The sequence below is a fragment of the Rhea pennata genome, chromosome 2, assembly GCF_028389875.1.
Source record: "Rhea pennata isolate bPtePen1 chromosome 2, bPtePen1.pri, whole genome shotgun sequence".
NCBI classification, from domain to species: domain Eukaryota; kingdom Metazoa; phylum Chordata; class Aves; order Rheiformes; family Rheidae; genus Rhea; species Rhea pennata.
This window is the reverse complement of record NC_084664.1, coordinates 56512033-56535085: the sequence shown is the minus strand read 5'-3', so window position 1 is coordinate 56535085 and position 23053 is coordinate 56512033. Positions and strand designations below refer to the sequence as shown.

Sequence of the window (23053 nt, the reverse complement as noted above, 5' to 3'; positions counted from 1 at the left end):
TCACATATGTCCAAAAGAATCCCCTTTTCCCCTAAAATACTCCATCTGTTACAGATATAATCACATAAATGCCATTTAAATTATCTATGATTTATTTGTAGAACCATTTCAAATCTGTAACTTAGTTGTCTTCAATTATTGCCAGTTATTTTCAAACTTCAAAAGAATTAGTTTTTACCATATTAATCTGTAGCATGAAGGCTGAATGAAGGTTCTTTCTAAAAACACTTAGGAAAAAAAGAAAAAGGAGTATATATACTCATATGGAGAACAAAATCATTGTCAGGACCTTTATTGCAAAGCCTGCAGCTCTTCACTTAACTAGAAAAGTTAGTAGTCTCTATAATGTCTTATTTCATACTTTAGACAGAATTCTCAGCTGTCTCTGCACTGAATTACACAGCACTTATGATGGTACTAAAGCTGTGATATCGAAACGATGCATCACATTCTGCAACCTTTAAAATTAAAGATATTTCATGTCTTAAAATGTTGTAAGAACAAGAAGTGTGTTACAGGCTAATGAGCTGAACAAATTGAAATGTTATTTCATGAGAAGAAATCACACTAAGTACTTTTTGCTAAATTCTTAAATTACAAGAAAAACTCTATATTTAAACTATTCACTCAGTAAATTAATGCAAAAACATTACAGCATAGTATAAGAAATAGCCTAATGTGGTTAGCATAGTCCAAAATTTAAACATCAAACAAAAGACTGCTTCCTTATGCAAACCACAAGTGCAGCTTTGTTTCTTAAAAAAAAAAAAAAAAGGCCTAAATCCCCTTCTGCTTCCTAGCAATTTCTAATAATCACTAGTCAAATTCATGAGAGTGTTTTTGCTGCAAATTTCAAAAAAAAAATGAAACAACCTGATCTTCAGATTAGTTGCTGCAGTGCACAGCAGAACATACAACTTCCAGCTGTGGGAAGAAGCTAGAAACGTAAGCTTTCCCTAAACCAGCAAGACGTACCAGTCCTCTAACAAGCAAGAGCTTCGTTTGAGGTGTCTGATAGTGACATCTGATATGATCTCAGATCTCCTCATGAAAAAATTTCCCTTTCGGCTTTGAAATTTGTATCCAGTGTGATAAAATTTTGTTTCTACTTTAACCTACATTGGTAACACCCATTTAAATACAAAATAATAGTAATAAGCACTTTGAGATTTATGCACAATATCTTTTCTAATTTTAATTTTTATTTTCTAAAACTGCAGTTTAGTTGGGTCCAGAAATTAAAGGGAAGTGGATCATTAATTGCCCAAAAGAAAGAGCATCTGACTCGCATCACTTGGATGAAATAGTGTTAATAGGTTGAAGAACCGTACCTGTGACTTCCTTCAAGCTGTAGTAAGTTTCTCACCATCCAAATTATTTGTGTTAACATAGTTTCTTTTAATAATCAAGGAATTTTTTTAACTGACTAGTTAAGGAACCAGACAAAACATATGACACTTCTCACCGCAAGAACAGGAAAGAAGGTAGACGGTAGCAGAGGGGATATGGTTGCACTACAGTACACAGGGAAGTTGAGTATTACGAAGAATGAAGCAGGAGCACTTGGAGTTCAGAACAACGCAAAAGTCACTGAGAACACTTAGGAAATAATATGGTTAGTCCTCGCTGTGCTCCACATAGCTACAGTTATGCTTCTCAACCTACTGAGTTAAAATTACTGGTGATCATCTTCCCAGGTCACAGAGGCCCTGTGGTAAGACGCACCTGCAAACAAGAAATCACTTTTATCAGACGTATACTGGCATTCACACAGGAACTTTCATAGTAGGTCTGATACGTGGTATCAAAAAATCATTTTGTTTGGGAATACTTTGTTTTGTATTATGTTTTTCAATGAAATAAAGCTTTCTAAACCATGAATGAATTCACTTCGCACATATTCTTTGCAAATACTCCATCTTCCGTATTTCCTAGGAAACATGTAGTCATTGCTACGTCATACAAGGAAGTGTATGCCCTCATTTCTGTCTAAAGGATAAAACCATCCAATTACCTGCAAAATAAGCTTGGAAGAACTACTGAACCAAAACATTGCTCTTTTCTCTCTTCTCTATGTGAAGCTTATAGCAATTAATTTAGAGAAGTAATTTGGACAGTTACCAAAAGGAGATCAAATAGTTACATCTATGATTTTGTGGTATTCTTTGCATACGGTCAATCAAGAAAACTTTCTCCTGTGTACTTGCTAAAACCCAAAATGGCATTCTTGTGTTTTCTAGCATGATCTAAGTTTGTGGCATGCTGTTTGCATCTTTTTGTTTTACCAACAGTCTATTTATTTTCAAGTATCTCTAATATCTTCTCTCTTGCCTCCTAACATGAATTTTTTCACTTCACTATTAACTAACTCTTTCACGTTAGTTAACTTGGTATAAAAAACCTACAGTTTTTTATAGTATGGAAGACACTACACAAAATAAAATTGAAGAAAAACATTATTTTGAAAATTCAAATAATGCATCATTATCCTTTAGTGTAAATAAACAATTAAAGTTTTCAAAATATTTGCTCTAGTATTTACTCAATAGTCTGCAAGTGTCTACATGTTAGTGTCAAATTAGTGTCCTCTTGGTTACTGATTAATCACACAGCACACCACAATAGACCCTGGAAATCTTTGCGGTCAACTGGATTGTACTGACATGTTTTGCTGATGGATATGTGGGCTACTTTAAAAGACGTCACAAACAGTAGATTATAAATGATAGCCACAAAACGTACAGTCTAGATACGTGTCGGTACCACAAACCCATCTTGAAACTTGTTTTAAATTTCTGTATGTTTTTAATATTAATGTAATGAGTTTGAAATATAAGTATTGATAAATTCTCACCTCAATATGCAGGATTTATGCTATACATGAATGCATAGTTATATTCCTTTATGATGTTTTAAAATCATAAAAAATTATGTTAAAGCATAAAAATGCTGTTTTAAAAACATGCATAATTTTTAAAGAACACTGTACAGGAGAGATGAAAATAAGCCTGTATTATAAAATATACATTTTTCTTATGACTCTTGAATAGCAAAATCCAGCATGTTCCAGAACAAGTTCTTGTTGGATTCAGAAAATGTTAGATCATGTACATGTTAGAAATGTACTCCTTTTCCCAAACCTTCCTCTCCTTTTCTAGGGTAAGCAGAAGGTCTGTAACATCTGTAGTTATAACAGAGAAAATGGAAATTAAGTGCAAATCAGCTAGTAAACATGTCCCTGTTTACTAGTATGTTCATAATAACAGAAAGCTATATTGATTTTGTTGCTCTTCCTTTTATTTCCTTTTTTTTTTTTTTTTTTTTTTTTTTTGTCCTCCATTCAGGTGAAGGAAGGTCTGACAAGGGGCCTGATTCGAAAAAAACAGTGAAAAACTTCCCTTGATTTCAGCAGCCTTGTAATTAGTAACGTGTGCTATCAGAAAAAAAGAGAGCAGGTTTCTTCACAGAAAAAAATCTTGAACTTCACATTTGCATACGAAAATGCTTAGAGGTTTATTAACCAGTGAGAAAAAGAAAGCACAGAAAATAAACGTTACCTTACCCAACTGAAAAATCAGATACTTGAGAGATTCTGAGTCTCCCTCAGTTGCACACACAGAAGTGAGCACAAAACTAAAGAGGGTTTAAAACAAAGCGTTTTCAAACAACCTATGGCAGTTTAGTAGCTGAGGCCCAAACAGCTCAACCATCTCTGCACTGATGGCAGGGTACAGGACTGCAGAGAGTAAAGCTCACCAGCTGCACCACGCTGAACTCCACCAGCTTTCAGCTCTCTGATAATTCACTTGTCCTGCTGAAGAGGCAGGCAATCAGATGCCTATTTCTGTACAGCTATCAACAGTGACTTCAACCTCAAGGGCCGTGGCTTAGGAAAAGGAAGGGTAGAGAAGGGCAAGAATATTTACAGAGAACAGGAGTGCCTCAACAAACGTGAATTTAACAGTGCTTCTCATCAGGCAAATTAAATATTTTACAATACACTTTCCTTTTAGGTGCCCTCCTCCTCTGTTATTAGGTGGAAACAATTTAGCAGAGATCTCATTAACTGAGGATCAGGTTTCTCTGTGCTTCCTTCCTGCTTATTTCTTTTCCCCTCACACTTACATATGCAACACGCAGCTGTGGTGAAGTCAAGAATAAGGACTTTAAAATGTAAGTGCTAGGAATAGAAGCTCCACCCTGAATCATTTCCAGCCCTAACACTTCTGATTTTAAGTCTACAATAATTTAGCTCTCTAGACGATGTGGACTCATTTAGCTATAGCTGCAGGAGCACTAATTATGATGAATTTATGTGGTTTTCATTATACTAGTTGCTTCAGTTTAAAGGCTGAGGGAATGTCTACTATTCCCCTTCCCCCCGGCACACATACAACCACACACACTGTTCCATTTAGAGGTTATTTTCCCTAAGTACTTTGGAGCACACATCTACCTGGACTGTCTTAAAATGTGTCTGCATCACTGAGGTGCAGGGTAGGATTAATGTTCAAATTCCACAGTAATTTGAAGAAGGAGGTGAATAGATTCAGCTCCCTTCCCCAGAACAGCTTCTCTAAAAACTGGCATTTTACCAGCTTTCACACAGATGTATCTCAAATTACACACGCTATATATGTGTTTGCGTGTGTGTGCATCTGTGTATACATAAATATAAAAATATATGTATTTATAAATACCCCACATTGTGCCTAGTACTACACTGTTCCAGAGGAAGCCAAGGTAAAAGTGGAAAGAGGAGGGAATGGAGCAACAATTAAAACTTGGTTCTCTTGGATGGATGTACATCTAACTCACAAACCAGAGGTTTACACTGGAAACATAAAAACCAAAATGCTCTGTAGTCTGTCAGTTCTCACATGAGCCGGGAGTCTCAGGGGCCTCTGTAGTAGCCATTGAACTTGACCTCCACCCAGGCTGGGTCATTTTAAATTTGACTCTTGGCACATGTCCACAAAAGGGAGCCATTCTGAGGCAATTTGCTTTTGTCAGAGTTCTGGTTCTAGTTCATTTTCGTTTAGGGAAAAAGTCACCTACATAAAGAGAAAGATTCAGAAGGCACTCACACTCCAGTTTTTTGTAAAGCAAACATAGTAGATGTGCAAATGTTGGCAACAGGAGGAGAAAGAGGAAATAAGAAGTTGTGGGAGCAGGAGCAAGTGGAAGATGATGATGGGAACAGGAAAAGGGGGACATCGCAGAATAGGACCTGAGATAGGAAAGGGATAACAGCATTGGTAGCAAAGGGAGTACAAAATACTCCATATTCCTATATTCTTCTTCCCTGTACAGATACTATTACCTAGTAGTTCCTGCAGCACTGTACTTGCTTCCTCATAGAAGATGGGAACTGAAAAACGCCTCCTCTCAAAAGGTCCAAGACTGTTTCCTGTAATTCTCTCCCCTCAGCCCCATGTAAGAAGCTGGTCGCTCAGAAGCAGCGTATCATTCTAGCGGTCTATGCACCAATCCTTTTTACTGAGCTCTGGCAATCTCTGGGGGTCTGTGAACTTACCCTCCCTTGCCTGCTCTTCCTCCTTCCCCCTCTCTCTCTTTCATGCAGCCTCTGTAAAGGGAGTTGAGATGTTGGAAGCAGACAGCAAGTGCACAGAGGCTGAGGTGAAGAGCTGAGGATAGATGTGCCTCACTCTTCAAATCTGTCAGGGGAGAGGAGGGATGAGGAAATTCTTTCTGAAAGGAATGGAGCAATTCACACCTCTCAGAATTGTTGTTTCAAGCTATATTTATCTTTCAAGCCATATTCATCTCCATCCTGTATTCTCACTCAGCTCAGGACATCCGACTGTGATGAATAGGCCATTTCACACCTCTCTGAAAACTCGTCTGCTTAAAGGTCAATTTCTTCTAAGTGCTCTATAATCCCCCTGCTTACCTAACTGCCTTGAAATCTGGTACAGTTACTGCAGGTGGTGAGTAGACTTATTGATCTAAATTAGAGGTCATTTGAGTCGCCCAAAAATTCCCAAGATACAGCCCTTTTTTAAAAAAAACTAGCATTCCTTAACATTGACCGATGGTACCAATGTTTCCTTTGTGCACACTTCTAGAATCAAACTCTGGCCAAAGAATCTCGACTGCTTAACATTTACCCTAGCAAATGAAAGGCATCTCCTGTCTCCTTGGTATTTAGAGTTCAGATGTTTCCAAAAATGTTAGCTCCACACATGCAATGAATTAAATGCTCCGGACTTCTGGGAATTCCTGACCCTCTGAGTAGGTCTGAACATCTCCCTCTAAATAAAACCTGGAAAATCCTTTTTCTTAAGAGGAGGACTTTATGAATCCTTCTTCTTGCCCCTACTAAGAGCTAATGAATTCAAGTTAGTCTGTTTTGAAATTTTAGAAAAATATGAAAGGAAAAAGTAACTCATACCTATAGAAATAGCTCCAAATATTCCTGTGGTAGAGGAAGGGGGCAAATTACATAGGCCAATGGAGGCCCAACCAAGACTATGGCAGGGACCTCAACTCAACAAAATTATAATAGCATCAACAGCTTGGAAAGAAAGTGTGCTAATATTTACTGTGCAATAGCAATGACATATGCGTGCAACAGTAGAGTACCAATTCTCTGTCATACAAGTGGCTTTTAAAATACCAGTAACTTACTGGGATGGGAACATATATGTAACGAGAAAAAGAAAGAGACAACATGTATGTTTCCTCTCATACGCTTACAGTTACCGTAAGCACTTGTTGAGATGCTGGGACATAGACTATATCCATGAAGTTTTTGACTGGCCTTATCAGGAGCAATGCTCTTAAATGATTCCACCACATGACTGTAATTCCCATTTGTTTTTCTATGTATATTGAAAAGGAACTCTCAGGAATCATCAGATTCCTATACATAAACAAAAAATATTACCTGCTTTTTACTGCTCAGCTGGTACACCAAACAACAAGTTTGCTTACTTTTTCCATTGCAACAGCACCACCACAAAAAGCTTCTCTATCTCAAGTCAAATACAACCTGCCTGATGTAGCACCAAAATGAATCACTGATGAAAGGTCTAAATCCTTAGAAGACTTTCACATTCCTTTTTGCCTTTCATCACATAAAGGAGGGGCTCATCTCAATAACAAATGTGGTATGGTAGTAGATCTCATTGTTATGACAATCACAATTCTTTTAAGCTGCTCTAGCTAATGTCTCCATAAATTCACTGTGGGATGGCTAGCAGGTTAGATACAGTGAGTGCAACCGGGCGACCTGGAGGTGTTTGTTACCAACTAATGCACCCTAAACCTAGCTTTTCTGTGTTATTGAACCTGCAATACTATCAAGCAATCTGTATTTTAATTAAGATCTTTTTCAGTGAAATTCTGTCATTACTATTTTGTCATTTCCCTTCATTTCTCAAGGGATGACATTTTTCAGCACTGACAAACTGTTTATTTAACTCTGTAAGTAGCTAAATCAAAAATAAACCACATAGAACTTTATAGACAACAGTGCATTATCGAATAAAAGCAAAATTACCATGGAATGTGTATGGAAACATATTCAACCTCCACTAAAATGCCAAAGATGTTTGTTATAGTCAGTGTTTCAAAACTGAATGCCCGATGAATTCACAATAATATGACATAACAGAACACTACTGGAAGCATCTATACCAAAAGCATGTATATAGTTCCATCTGCATTTGCATGTAAGTTGCACAGAAACCCAGCTTAAATGATGCTAACAGAACACGAACTCTGAGAGAGAAGATAGAAAGCAGTAACTGAAACAGCAATGAGGTAAGATGATGAACTAATAGTTACATGTATAAAAACAAATCAGAGATCTAGCGATCCACTCAAAGAACAACTGTTCCTTGAACTTTAGAGTCTTCTTCAAGTATTTCACCTATGAAATCTGCATTCAAAATTAACAACAAGCAAAAAGCTGTTTAGTAATTGATCTGTGGATGGCAAAACAACACTCTTATAATGAGCGCCAATGTAAGTCAGATAAATGATACCATAAATGAAATGAACTCCAAGTAACAACTCTACATGAATCAACTTTGAAACTAAGACTAAGTTTCAAGAACGTCACAGCTTAAAAGTAGGTCAAAACAGAACTATTCCCTTTTAAGGGCTTAACAATTACAGGATGAGTGGGTTCACCTATGCTATCACATTACATTTGTAATAGGAAGCAAAACATGAGCTCAAAACATTTATAATGAATGGTTTTACCACTATTATTTGAAATGCAAATTCACCTTGGATTTCAGTATTTCAGCAGGAGCCAAGATACCTGAAAATGGACAGGTCAGGCAAAGACAAAAAGTGCAAAGAAACAGGAAGAGGCAGACTCACTCTCTACATTCTTTAATGCCAGGTTATTTCAGTTCTCAGTCTCCAAAAAAATGTGTGGAGTTGGCAGAAGGGGAAGGAGTATAGTACTGAAACTGAGTTCTCCGATGCAGTGAGGAGGCAACTGACTTAATGCTCCTAAGTAAACAAATAATCTATTTGAATGATGATCATTACACATTTGTTAACAGAGACTCATACATGCCGCAGCTTTAGTGTCAAAATAATCATATGACTTTTCTGGAATCATTAACAGCTTTAGACATAATGTCTTCACTGCTCATCCCCAAAAATGTGAAGTGGTGCTGAAGCCACTTTTGAGTAGCTTTACATAGATTCTTTGACAGTTCCATACTCTTAGCCAGAACAAGACATGACATGGCTGGTCCTGGCTACTTTTTTTTTATGTGATATAAATTTATCATTCTCTTCTTCATCAGAGGAAGATTCCAAAGAAATAACGTCTCTTTCAAATCAAATGAAGATAGTAACTAAATTATTTTAATATCTCAAATAAAAGGTTCCTGAGCTTTCTCTTAGATAATTTTACATAAGGTACTTATTAACACGATTCTCATGTAGAATAGTAAGCACATGCCCTTTTATTTCAAAAGGCGAATTCTGGGGCACGGAGTACTGCCAACAGAACCAGTAGTGGGGGAGTTGCATCAACTAGTACTCCCTTGGATACAGCAACTGTCAGTGAAAACTTAAAAAATCCCAATTGCAGAGAAAGCAAAGTATGCTGCAAGCATTTGATTTCCAGGAGTTACACTGCTCCAGAAAAGCAAAAAAATTCTGGTTACTTCACTAGAACTCAAGTTACTGATGATAAGTTAAAATGGTCTCTGAAAACTCAGAACTATGGTTTGGTTTCTTCTAGACTCTGTAGTCTGTGTGCAAAAGACAATACATATAAGTGTTCTCAATACTTTAAAAAAATAAAGCATCTCAAAAAGATTAAAGTAAAATTTTCATACAATGTCAAGTTGACTATTTTCATTAACAGACTAAATGTCATTTTTCCTCTTTAATGAACTTACCGGGTTGATAATATTTCAATAAGTTCTTTCCTGTTCTGGACTCTGAGTGTATTCGTTTTGTATCTGGAATCCTTGCTAACTTCAGGCAAATTCAGAATCTAAGAAAAAATAAAGGCGAGAGATGTGCTTGGCAGGAGATCATTTATATAGCTAGGAAAATTCATCGTCAATTTAAGATAGCCTTCTAACCCTACTTCTCATTAGTATTTTAATATAGGTTTGGAAGTTAAGAAAATACAATGCTACTTATTCAATGTTATGTAACAATAACAGAAAAAGAGAGGAATTAAACTGAAGATCCCAGTCTTAGTCCATAGCTTTTACTATTAGCCAGAAAAGACTCTTGCTATTATATTGCAGAACTTTACAAAGATTGTGAATTATTATCGTGAGGTTAGAGAGATCTGGGGGACTACACTACACTGAGTTATATGTCACAGAATAAGAAATATGACTGTACTTGATATTTATACTAGATTGAGAAAAGCTATGTCTAAGAATATTTCTTTTCCATTTGAGCACTTTCTGTCAAAAGACAAAAAAATGAAAAGGTGTTTTTCTATTGAAATGTCATAGTTTGTCTTCATGATTTCTTCAGAAAGAATTAATAGAGAAAAGTGGTGGTATAACCTCCCAGAAAGGAGAAATATATCTTCTACATGTAACTCCCACTTGGCATGTTAAAAATCTAAACATCACGCGAAGACAATTTGAACTAGACCATAAAGGGAATTAAATGTGGAGAATGAGTCTGGGAGTTTTGTAGGGGCATTTACGAGACAGATTAGCCATGTGGACAATTAATATTTACTATATATCTATTCATGCCATAAGGTATTTATACAGAATATAAATGAACAGAATGAGTTGTGTTTCCCAAATTTAATAAAAAGAAATCCCAATAACATTAGCTACTAAGAAAAGCAAAAAGGAATCTTTGAAAGAAAAAGATGGTCATGTATTTTTCATGTATTTTTACTCACTAACAGTCACTCAAAATCCATTTTGCTTATGTTAAGCCTTTATAATCATTTTAAACATGTTACATTTTTTACAGAGCCATTTTCAAGATGGCTTACATGAAAAACATTACTAGCTCAACACTGAAGTCCCTATAGGTCACCACCCTATCTCAGCCAGTGGTTGAATGCTGATGCTTATAAAGAGTACAACAGTAGGGCCAATATATATGATACTTCCCTAATACTCATCCAAACTCCAACCACCTTTAGATTAAGGCCTTTCTGAGCTGGAGGTGGTTTCTATGTATTTAGTAAGTCTCAATGCATTTTTATTAACTTGTCCAGTCACCCCTTGAATCCATAAACCTATCTACTACAAAACATAAAATACACAGCGTGGTGTCAATCTCTCTTGAATTTGCCTCGAATTTTAGATTCTATTAATCCCCTCCCAACTGATTCAGACCAAGGCCACTATCCTTTAGTGACTGCTCAGTTTGGCAAGGTGAATAAGGATATGGTCTTAGTAAGCTGCCAAGGGAGTAGCTGTTGACATCTTAAAACCATCAGCAAAACAGATACTCGCCCAGTGTAAAGTAAGCATGAAAATCAAAGTATCCATACAGTTATGTTAAAACAATGATCATATTACATAATTTTTCTACAGATTTCTATCTGCAAGGTACACAAAATACGAATATAACATCTTCCATCGGCACTTACTTCACTGCATATTTTCTTTTCCTTTAGGCTTACATAATCTACCATATGAAAAACCATCCTGTATCACAATCTAGCTTTAAAAATTTTTCTTTTCTTATCTGAAACCTTAGCAAAAATATCTGTATCCCCTTAAAACTATTTCCTCTTTGTAGCATTGTTATTTTAGGAGTTATAAATTACTACTTTATTAAAAAAATCATGGAAGATTGTTCAAAATAAATGATACTAAGTATTTATTTATGAAAGCTTAAACAACTGAGAAATTCATAAGAAAACAATGGTTCCATTTGATGAGTTATACGAAAAATGATCATATGGAGTTGCTCACTATACTGTTTTAATTAACATTACTGATTTCAGCTTTAACTTAATGTCCATCTGTTTTAAGGCTGCATGTCTATATATGTTCCTATAAATTTTTTGTAACTAACAAATGCACGTTTGAGAAGACATTCATTACTGTGCCATTCATCTTTCTGCATCATGCTGCCAATATTATTTTCTTTATTTCACTGTGACCATTTGGAATGAAATTGCTCTTCTTCTTTCCTAGGCCCTCTTTCAAGCTCAATTACAGTACAGTTTGGCATTTACGGTGCATGTCTAAGAACTCACACTCTGCTCTCTGCATTTTTTCCCCCAACACTAGCAAAATTGTTTGTGTTCTCCTTTGTTTTACACAAAAGCACAATTTCTGAACGCTCTTGTTCAGTATTCCCACTTAGCCTGAAGCAGTTACACTTCAGGACACATTTTTGTAGTACTTTATCGCTATGAAATGTGCTTCAGCCAGTAGTGTCACAAAGTTTTTAGCAATTATCCAAGTTCCCCAAAGGAGTTACAGTTAGTTTTTCCTGTTTTTTAAAATATGTCAGTGAATTACTTAAGTTTTTTCTATCTTGCCTGCTAAGTACTTGACTGAAAAGATATGGCTGAAGCAGAATGTTTGCAACTGTTGATACCTTCAGCCAGCTGTTATATCTCTTGAGCTTGTGCCTTCAGGGCAACAGCTTCCCTACATTCCATATTTTTAGCACCAACATATCTTAAAAAGGTTCCCTAATAGCAATTCCAATGTTTGAACTGGTGTTCTCTGTATTTACGAAAGGTTCACTAGGGCGTTGAGGCCCTTCCTGTAATTAGAGTCCTCTTACTTTATTGACTCTTGCCCTTTTCTCTGCTTTTAATTCCAAATCACCTTCAACTTAACACAGAACGTATCTTTAACAGTGTTCATAGCATTCCATTAACTTCTACGTTACTCAGTTTTCTTGGCAATTCAGCAGCTCAAATCCATGTCTACAATAATTTGATAATGGTAAAACTACTATTCTTTTTAAACACGAATATGAAAACTGGTTCACAGAAAATTCTAACCAAGACTTGAACTAATTTTTCTGGTTTTTTTTCAACTCTCCTTGAGTTTCTTCCACGTTCTATACCTCCTACTTTCAGTTCTAAAAATTCCAGAACCCATTTTTAAGCATGTAGGAACATCCTTAAGGATTGCAGGAACTCTTTTTTTCCAAGGTACCATTCACTCCTTGATTACAGAGTAAGAAGCAACAAGACTCCACTGTAAGTCTCTCAGTTGCACCCTACAGTTAGGTGAATGCTAGTTAGGATTTGTAGTGACCTCCAGCTCTCATCACAGTATCAGAACCTATTCACCCAGATCTTCAGCTATGCCTTCCACCAGGACGGCAAGATGACCAGCATTTGGTGCATAATTCTTCATATAATAAAGCATTAAGATAACATTTACTGCAGAGCTTTCTGGACAGTCTTCCTTTATGGGACAATAGGTCTTTGATAAATAGATGTGTGACAGCTGGGCATTTATTCAGTTATTAGTCTTCATTCTTATTAACATAGTGACCATACTATAGTGGTGGTACACCTTTATGAAAAACAATGCTGAGTTGGCCAATTTTGAAGAGGTTAACTTGTTATTTATAATTGAGAGCCAATTCAAGAAAAAGAAGCAGACTCTTCCAGGGAGAGGCAGGTGGAGATATGTAGCCCTAACTGCATTAAGAGATAAGATAGCATCAAACAATCACAACTGCATTGTGTTCTTACTACATTTTACAGTCATTAATTGTGAAAATTCAAGAAAATATTGAATGTTGGACACACATAAATGGAGGAAAGTATTGTTGCAACTTCCTGAGACTGCCAGGTCATTTATACTGTGATTAATTTAGACTAAATATCCAAGTGCCAAGAGAAAAAATACAATAGTAGGTAAAAGACCCAACTTTCATTTTTAAAAATGCTAATTCTATATATACAACTTCTCTTGTGCCAACCTATATTTCAATGGGGTCTATTGTTTGGCATGTGCTACACTTTATTCAGGAACATTTCTTTCCCTGCAGCCACCCATTCTGATTTAAAACATATTCACTGTCATGAAAAAGCAATTCCAGTGTGGAAACAATAGGAGTATGTGAAAAATCCAAAATGATTTTACAGTTTTTAAGCTATTTTCTGTGAAAACAGAATTGCCAGATAACATGGTTTCTTGAGTCCAAAAGAAGGAAGATAATGGGATTTTTAAAAGATCCTCTTGATCTTTTAAAAGTCCTCTTAAAGTTTTGTTCTTCAATGTTGTATCTCTGCACCAGAATCAAATGGGCCCACAGTCCTGTAATATTCCTTTTTTAAGAAGTCAGCAGGTGTCCCTGTGAGAACAGATCAGCACATAATAGGGTTCCAAAGGACTACACATTAGGCTACTAATTAAAGTGGCAAAAGAACCATTCACCTCCTAAATCTACTATGTTCGTAACTCTCTTACTCACCACTTATTTTCCAAAAATGGTGAATTAAGAAGCAATCAAAAAACTATTTCTCTAAACAGAATGGAGAACTATATACAACTATTGCTGTATTGTCAGCCTAGAACATCCTTACCTTGCACACAGTAACAAACTGCTGATCATTTCCAGCTCCAACCACAATGTAGCCATCCTTGGTCTTAAAAGCCTAGAACAAAGATAGGTGATAAGCTGTAACTAAAGTACAAAATATGAGCACATCTCTCAGGAGAAGACATTGTCAAATAAAGTTCAACTGCTTTCCTTAAATAAACATTTTAATTCAGACTAAATCTCTAGTTCAATAAAAGTGACTCAAAGTCATCCACAAGGAGGAATCATCAGTACTTTAAAAGAAAGTGTTCCTTTTGATTTTTCTAGAGTTGAATACTTATTTTCATTAATAGCTTACTTGCTGAAAACACAGCCTAATGCATCTTGAAACGATCTGAAAATGTGACCCACACTCACAGGGACTGAGGAGGATTTACCAGGATAATACTTACTTGCTAGAAGTTATTTATTCAGATTTTCTCTTTGCCTAATTGAGAGCAGAGAGTTGAACTAAGCCTCACAGATCCTGAGTGAATATACCAGGCACAAGGCTACAGGGTATTCTGAGATAAATCCTCCCTAGCCCCTGTGCTATAGCTGTTCCACTTTTTATGAAATATTTTTACACTGAGTAATAGAAGCTGGCCCACCTCAAATATGTGGATCATAGCATCCAATATCCACTCAATCCAATGTTGATTGTTTCATTCCATACGCAAAATTTGACATCTTAAAAAAATGAAGGCAGTCTGCCCTATGACACCCAATAGCATGAATAAGGCAGGCAATCTAATGGGGATGGAAGGGATAGCCTGCATCTTCCAAGCTCCTCAGGTACAGATTAAGCAATTTTCTTAGTCAGTGCTGTCAAGACTGATCTCTTGGAGTAAACGGAGCTATCTTTACCAGTTTTGACTATTTATCTTTTCTGTTAACTTCCTTACAGTGGCTTTAATGGCATATGTCATGCTGAACAGAACATTTCACTGGATGGAACCAAGAAAATCTGTTATTGGTATGATTCAAGACTTCTTACCATTATGTCAAGACATCTTCTAAAATGGGATAACATATAGATTCCTCTCCCTGCTACACTTCTCCCTAACACTAGGATGTGGAGCTGAGCTTTTTCAGTCACGTGTGTTACAACAGTTTTTGAAAGACTCTTTCGCTATTTGACCTCAGTGCAAAATGTCAGCACACTAAGTGCACTGATGGCAACTACTCCTTACACTAGTATCTTGTAAAGAATAAATTTCATCTTCCACTCTCAGAAATCCATTTTCTCCTGAACTATCAGGGTCTGAACTAAAGGTATGAACTTTTATTATACATTTTGGTAAAACAGCACACACGTATAAGCCCTGTGTGTATTAAGGTCTAATAACAAAAGTCATTTTCCACCACTGTGGCTTATTCTGCTCCAAAAACAGGAGGAATATGCTATCCTGACTCGCAACTTTTCATAGTTAGAACTACATCCACAGTAAGAATACTTTACCATCTGGTATATTCAAAGCTTTAAAATTTTATGTGCAAAATTATGCACATTGAAATGCAAGTAATTACATCATATTTCGAATATCATTTGTTCTCCATCTCTGTGTTTCTCTAAAAAATCATTTCCTGATAAATACTACTGGACGAGGACAAAGTTTGAGAATTTATTTTTAAGACATTTAATTAATCACTTAAGTCTAAAATTCTTAACCAATGGAAGATCAAACTCAGCAAACATTTAGTTCCAAGCATGCGAAAAAAATGCCATTGACATGTCCCCAAAACAGTAAAAGTCTAAAAGCATGCATAATATATAGGTACTGCATACTCACACCAAGGAAAGCAATAAGCACAGGAAAAAATTGGGGAAAAGAACATAGAGAAGAAAGTTGTATGTGACAGCAGAGATAATAAACTTTTTAGATACATTTGTTCATGCAAATTTCTGTCTAAAACAAACATGACAGAGCCTGATCTAAGAATATTTAAGACATTTCTTTTTCAGAACAAAAATTTCAACAACAATCTCGCTTTTAGTAGGAACACTTATGAACTAAAACTGACAGTATAAACTTACTCCCTTTAGCTACAGGCAAAATATATTTCCTTAATCCCTCTGTCCAAATCCAGTCTGTCTGTGCTGGTGCTCCGAATTCTCAAACCAGCCACGCACATTTCACACAAATAAAGAGGTAAAATGCGACATGTATCCGTGTGCTTCTGTAACACAACACAATTTCTTTTTGTATGACCACCTACTGCTTCCAGTAAACACTGATTACAAATTCTTTTACACATTCTTTTAAATTTCTAGTCTGGATGTCTGTTACAGATTGCAAACCCCACAGGATAGCCAGAAGTACATATATACAGATCCTCTTCTCCCATACTCCAAAATACATTTTAACTGGCATTATGGGCTAATCTTAAACAGTTTGCTCTTTATCCACAACTGATTTCAAGACTCACTTCTCTGAACGAAGTCCGCAATCACACAATAGCTGCATGGCACTATGAAATATGCATCTGTACCCGTGGGCTGCCAACAGAGCAGCGGAAGTCCCTCAAAATTTAAGGCCCCAGTTACTAGACTTTGTGCTTCAGTTGCTTTGTGGAATGTGTGGGAAAACTGATTATTCTTAATTGCACTGTATGTCTAAAACGCTAAAACAACAATCATGTCATCCTTACACAACAAAAATGGTATCATAATAAATGCAGCAGTGTCTTTTTCCATGAAGCTTAGCTCAAACGTCTTTGGCTGCTATTCTAGGCTTTCCATCACAAAACAGCTGATTATTTGCCAGTCACTGGTGCTGATAAAGCATAAACTTGTAAATGCTATTAGCACAGTATTGACGCCAACATTTAAGGGTGATAACAATGGTTTATTCATCATCCATAAATGTACACACACTACAGGTTACCACAGGTTACTGTCTGGTCACAGAAAGCTTCACAATCTGATTATACAAAGGAGAGTCAGGGCAAAGTGCAGACAGACTTTAACGAGATTTTGTTTTCATAAACTGCTATCCATCACATCAAATCATTTCACATTAGTGCAATAAAAGGTACTACACATACAAGGCAAAAGTCTTTTCTCCCTTCCTATTTCTCTGAAGAATTAGGTTTTCCGATATGGCCAGTATGAGCATGACTTAAACTACTACTTGCATGTGGTATCCTGAGCACTAATGCATATACTCGGTGAAGACAAGAAACAAAAATTGATGAAAACTATACAAAAAATTACTTCACATCTTACTCATAGAAAAAGCAGAGACAGACTCTGTAGCATCCAAAGGCACAGTTTTTCAGCATGGTCTGAGAGGCTTAGGGGTTTCTAAGGTCATCTGTAAACTCACACTGAAAGACATATAGTACATTACATTAACATACACATGTTCAAAGCTAGATCTCAAGATTCAGTGTACATGCATCAACATCTCCCACTGACTAATGGATGTTGCAGAACCTCATTAAGACCCAGCAGTTTTCTGGATCCGATCCTAGAACACTGTGAACACCTGAGACACTTCGTGTGCCAAAACCATTCTGACCTCCTCAAACATCTAGAAAATAAACTCTATCCATCTACAAAAATGTTCTGAATAGTTTAAAATTATTCCTCAATCATGCTATATAGACTACATGGTCAAGACACAGGACAAATTTAACCATAGTTCATTGTCAGAACAAAAAAAGACTTACTGAGATAATCCGAGACCAAACTAGACAGAGGTTGTGCTGCGTTACATCAATAATCTTCCAAATTTTTTCAGTTTTAATGGTTTAAATGAAAGGTTATATCAATCTCTTGTATTTAGTGCCCACTTTATGAATTTTAAGGCAATAAATGTGATGACAATCATCGCTCATATGTAAATACCTTTGCAAATGTTTCACATGCATGTTGATGCCTCAGACAAAATCACAAAATAGGAGAGCTCCATGTCCAAAGACATGCCCGTTCCACTAAAATGCCCAAAAGTCCTTGTCCATTTCCAATACTGGAATCACATCCCTACTGAAACACAGAAATCAAAGCAACCATAACATCTGCTTGGTGATTCTTTCCGTTCTTACATAACTCATAGGCATGTTCTCCCAAGGGATATCACAGGTTCTGGAAGTGAGGAAAAGGGAAAAAAAATATGGCAGATGTTGCTGTTTGGGGAATAAGCAGCAAATTCCCTTCTCTAGCTACTCCTAGAGAAGAAAAATTAATGCACTGCACAGTTGCATTAACAATCACAAAATACTGAGGTTTGAAGGGGCTTCTGGAAATCATCTAGTCCACCCCGCCTGCTCAAAACAGGGTATAGCTACAGCAGGTTGCTCAGGGATATGTCCAGTTTGGTTTTGAATATCTCCAAGGATGGAGACTCCACAACCTTTCTCGGCAACCTGTTCAATGTTTGACCACCCTTGCAGTAAGAAAGTTTATTCTTATGCTTAAGTGGAATCTCCTGTATTCCAATTTGTGTCCATTGGCTCTTGACCTTTCATTGGATACCACTAAGAGAAGTCTGGCTCCATCTTCTTTACACTCTACCTTTAGATATTTATACACACTGATATGATCCCCCTGAGCCACCTTTTCTCCAGGCTGAACAGTCCCGGCTCCCTCAGTCTCTTCACATGTGAAAGGTGATCTTTGCCGCCCTTTGCTAGATTCACTCCTGCAGTTCCATGTCTTTTGTGTACTGAGGAGCCCAGAACTAGACCCAGCACTCCAGGTGTGGTCTCATCAGCCCCCAGTACCTTCAACTTGCTCATAACATTGTTTCTAATGCAGCCCACAATACTGTTGGCCTTCTTTTGCCACAGGGCATGTTGCTGGCTCATGTTCAATTTGTTTTCCACCAGGACCACCAGGTCCTTCTCTGCTAAGCTGCTTTCAGCCAGTCAGCCCCCAGGCTGTAGTGCTGCATGGGGTTATTTCCCACTATGCGCAGGACTTTGTAATTCCCCGTGTTGAGTTTCATGAGATTCTTCTCTTCCCATCTCTCCAGCCTGCAGGATTCATACTGCACCACTCTAGTGATGGAGTATGAGGGGATCAGCTGAGGACTTGCAGAGAGCCACTACATATTACTGTGTTCTGGAGCAGGGCCTGAAGGGTAGTAACTTTTGAGTGCCTTCTAACTCTTGTTGGTTTTACTGAGCAACAGGCTGATTGCTCCAACTGGCATCATGAAGCAGCTTGCTTAAGATTTTAGAAAGATGGTATCCTTTTCTAAAATATTTCTGTACTGTATATGCTTATGTCAGCATAACTGGCAGCGCTCACAGATGATATTAAGCGAGAACAATCCTTTAAGCTCCTCCCCAAGACTGGAAGCAAGCAGCTTTGGCTGAATGCTGCTTGGTTCCTTCAGACCAGCTGGGCACAGTGCAGAACAAAGACACCTACTTGAGAAGTCTATATACATAAAAAAAAGAAAAAGCTAATATCATCTTTTCAAAGCAAGCTTTAAAAACATGTTACTGACGCTTAAAAGGAGATTCATTTTCATATGTCTCTTCTTCTCCCCTCCACCTTCCCCTTTCCAGTAGTCCCTTCATGCATTTATAGAATCACTGAACAACCAAACTCCATGTGAGCGTACATGGGTATCCAATTATCTGCCTGAAGTACTTTACTGGTATTAGTCAGTGTGCTCACAGAGAAAAGTTGGTCTCTTGTAGCACTGGAACCATAAAAAAAATTACAGTGTTACTTTCAATTTATTGCATAATTCACCTTCATTTACACTTTGAAGTTTCCAACATATTTGATCCAAAGAAAAGTTCATTGAAGAGCAACTGTTCTCTAGTCTCAATGTAAAGGCTGTCATTAACAGGGAGTTGATGTACTCAGGGTTTGCCTGACTTATGCACTGGCACTGTTCTCCCGCCAGCCAAATGCATCTACAGCATGTGCTGATTTTCCTTTCTTTTTCTCCAACACTATCAAACTCCAACTCCCAAATATGTCACAGAGTAGGAGATCTTCACTTTTGCTTCAGATTCCTTTCAGATGGGGACAAACTTGTCCCACCTTTTCTGTGACTGAATTAAACGTCAGCTGTACCACGGTATCACGAAGCACATACATTCTTCTGTCTTTCAAGGGAAGAACACAATCCTTTAGTAACAACTTAATCTTTAATTACACTGTAACAAATGGGAACAAGACCAAGAAATCTGGTCAGTGGTAGTTCTGAGCAGTAATATAAATCATAAAGACCACACACTTTGAAACTATTTGCCTACTTTGCACTCTCTTCCAGTGAAAGCAAACAGTCAAATGTAAATTTCATGGACTGGAGAAACGTACGCTGAATGCCCTCACTTAGCAAACTAAAGAAGGGCATTCAACACAAAGAAATAACTCTCATTTTTTCCTCAGTTTTCTAAGCTTGCCCAACTTGTCTTTCTTTTCACTTTCACACCCCAGGATGTACCATCCTGCAGCTTCATAGCTATCATAGTCTATCAGACAGATCAGGATCAACTCTAGCAGACACTAGAATTCTCTTCCTAAGAATCAAGTTTGCCTGGATGCCAGGAGGCTCTTAGAAAGGTGTTTATGGTATGATTCAGAGTGATTACTTTGGTATCTAAGATGAGGTAGAACATAGGTACTGATGTCAAAGAAAGTACACCAAGAGACACCATCCAGGACCATTTACCGCCACCATATCTACAATCTATTAGACACCTTTCCTGACTAACCTTCGAGTTGATGCATGTATGAGCGCAGAAAAAGTGACTTAGAAACCAAGTGCCTCACTTTACCTAACTGATCCAAGAACAAAGCAAACAACAACTAGCAAATGTGGTCTAAATGCTCCTCACTGAAAAGCACAGGCAGCAAAGTTAGCACAGAAGTATCAAACAGGGATATCTACACTTGGTGTTACAATCTGCTACTCACAACATTGGCTCAGGAAGCAGGACACCTTGGTTCTGCTCTGCAGACTATGTCATGTTTTTTATCTAGTACTTGCCTAATGTGAGAGGTATAAACAGTGCAAGAAACAGAGGCTGCAACCAAGGCCTCTCCACTCGCAGCTCAGTGTCCTAATCACGAGGCTGGAGACACACTCCCTCTCTCACTTACTCTTCTGGACAGATCTTTGCTCTGCTCATCTGCCAGTGAACTAGATGCAATGCATAGATTCGTTAATGCTCCTACTCAAATAAATTAGTACCTGGTGGGTAAAGCACTATCCTGGAAGTGCATATTAAGTAACTGAACCCAGTCTCCTGCTCTGCAGACTTATGCTCTGACAGCTCTGTCATTAAAATAACACATATTCAATAAGAAGAAAAAAAGGAAGGTATGCAATCACCTAATCCAAATCTCCAGTCCAGTTAGCCGATCACAATTGCTCTTCATATTTTTTTCTGTTTCTGCCCTCAAAAGACACATGAGATGCTGTTGATCAAGGATTGGCTTAAAATTCAAGCAGTATCTAAAAGCCAACAAATCTGCAGTTCTTTGCATTTGGCTTTTCCACTTCTGCCTCTTTAGAACATAATTAATCCATGTTTTCAAGTAATTTTCTATAACTGTAGGAACATATTTTTTAAATAGTTCTTAGGGCTGTAGGTTCTAGAATTAAGATTTATGTACAATAGTAAATATCATAATATTCACAGTAAGATCAAAGACTTGGCAACATTATGCTCAAGAGATGGACTGAGAACTTCATAGCCAAGAGAGAGATTTGAAATGTGTCTAAGTTTAGAGATGGTCTGACCTCAGTTTTTAATTAAGGCCTGTTTCTCATAGTAACGAAGATTAAAAGTATGTTAGTAAGACAAAATGCTGCCAGTGAAGTAGAGATATAAAAGCAGACAGATCAGAGTTCTTCAACGCATGTCTTCAGGAAACACTTTAAATATAAATATTAGGAGTTAAAGCTTGCAAAGAGATTGCAGCTTGTATTTAAGAAATTACATTTACATACATAAAATATTTTATACTATTTACAATACAGAGTTCTGTAGCTGTTACTTCATATTCAATAGTGCAATGGAAGTTAATTTTGGAGTGTATCCCCTTGATTTTAGACATGAATTTTTTCTATCATCTGAAAAAAAAAGAAAAAAGAAAAGAAGAAAGATAATGTAACATCTCGTTAGAGCACTAGGTAGGAAAGAGCATATGTCACATGGAAATGCAAACATTTTCATCACTGTCTAATTTAAATGGAATATACCTCTAACCTCACCACCCAAACAGCCATATAAAAACTTCTAGAAGAACAGTAAACAGCTTTAAAGTGAGAAACTTGTTCAGTTTCACAGACATTTCTAAAGCATTAAATACCTAAACTATACCTCAATTAAAAATAAGTTCTCTGGTATTGTAAACTAGCATTAAAACTGTTCTTTGCTGCTAAAAAATAAAATATCAGGCACAGAATCACATTCTCCATTGCCACATTAGTTTTCCGTTAGTTTTTCAACAATGAAATTACACACGCACTGACATGCACACACAAAGTAAATAAACTTTAATCACAGTATCACACTGGAGCCAGTGTAATTAATGTTGTGTCAGCATTTCCATTTAAGCCACTATTTTCAAGAGGTTTATAGCCCAGTCATAAAAATTCAGTTAGGCTGAAATTAAGCAAACAAGGTCTTATACAGCAAGCAACATTTAAGTATATATACAGAGAGCAGCCAGTTACTACTTATATGGGAATTAAAATAGACGCCTACTGATTTTAAAGGGCACAGTAGAGCTGTTTCTTTAAATAATATTTTTCTCAACATTCATAATAATCTCTCAAAAGTCTGAATTCAACCTATGCTTCCTTACTGTTTTTCCTTTTCACACAATAGCTCACACAATTTCCCCCAATTTTAGGATTGTTGGCATTGTTTTTTGTTTCACTTTTAAAGCAAAGAGAGCAACAAAAACATTTATTTTGAAAAATAGAATACACAGGACCACATTCTGATCCTGATACGGGCCTCCAGGCATCACTGAAGGACAAGTGATAAATACACCTTCTTAAACCTTCCAAAAGTCCTAAGATACAGCTGTCTGGAAAATCTTCATGGTTAAATATGAAGTTTTACCAATGCAACT

The 23053-nt window shown here is 36.9% G+C and overlaps 1 protein-coding gene across 1 annotated transcript in view; it reads right to left on the bottom strand.

The window, feature by feature from the left end:
- Positions 1–23053, bottom strand: part of SUGCT (succinyl-CoA:glutarate-CoA transferase) — a 332933-nt gene that overhangs the window by 194742 nt on the left and 115138 nt on the right. The window contains exons 10-11 of the mRNA XM_062567916.1: positions 14000–14071; positions 9396–9493 (exon numbers count right to left, since the gene is read on the bottom strand). Of these exons, the coding sequence (XP_062423900.1) occupies positions 9396–9493; positions 14000–14071 (170 nt within the window). The remainder of the gene's footprint in view (positions 1–9395; positions 9494–13999; positions 14072–23053) is intronic.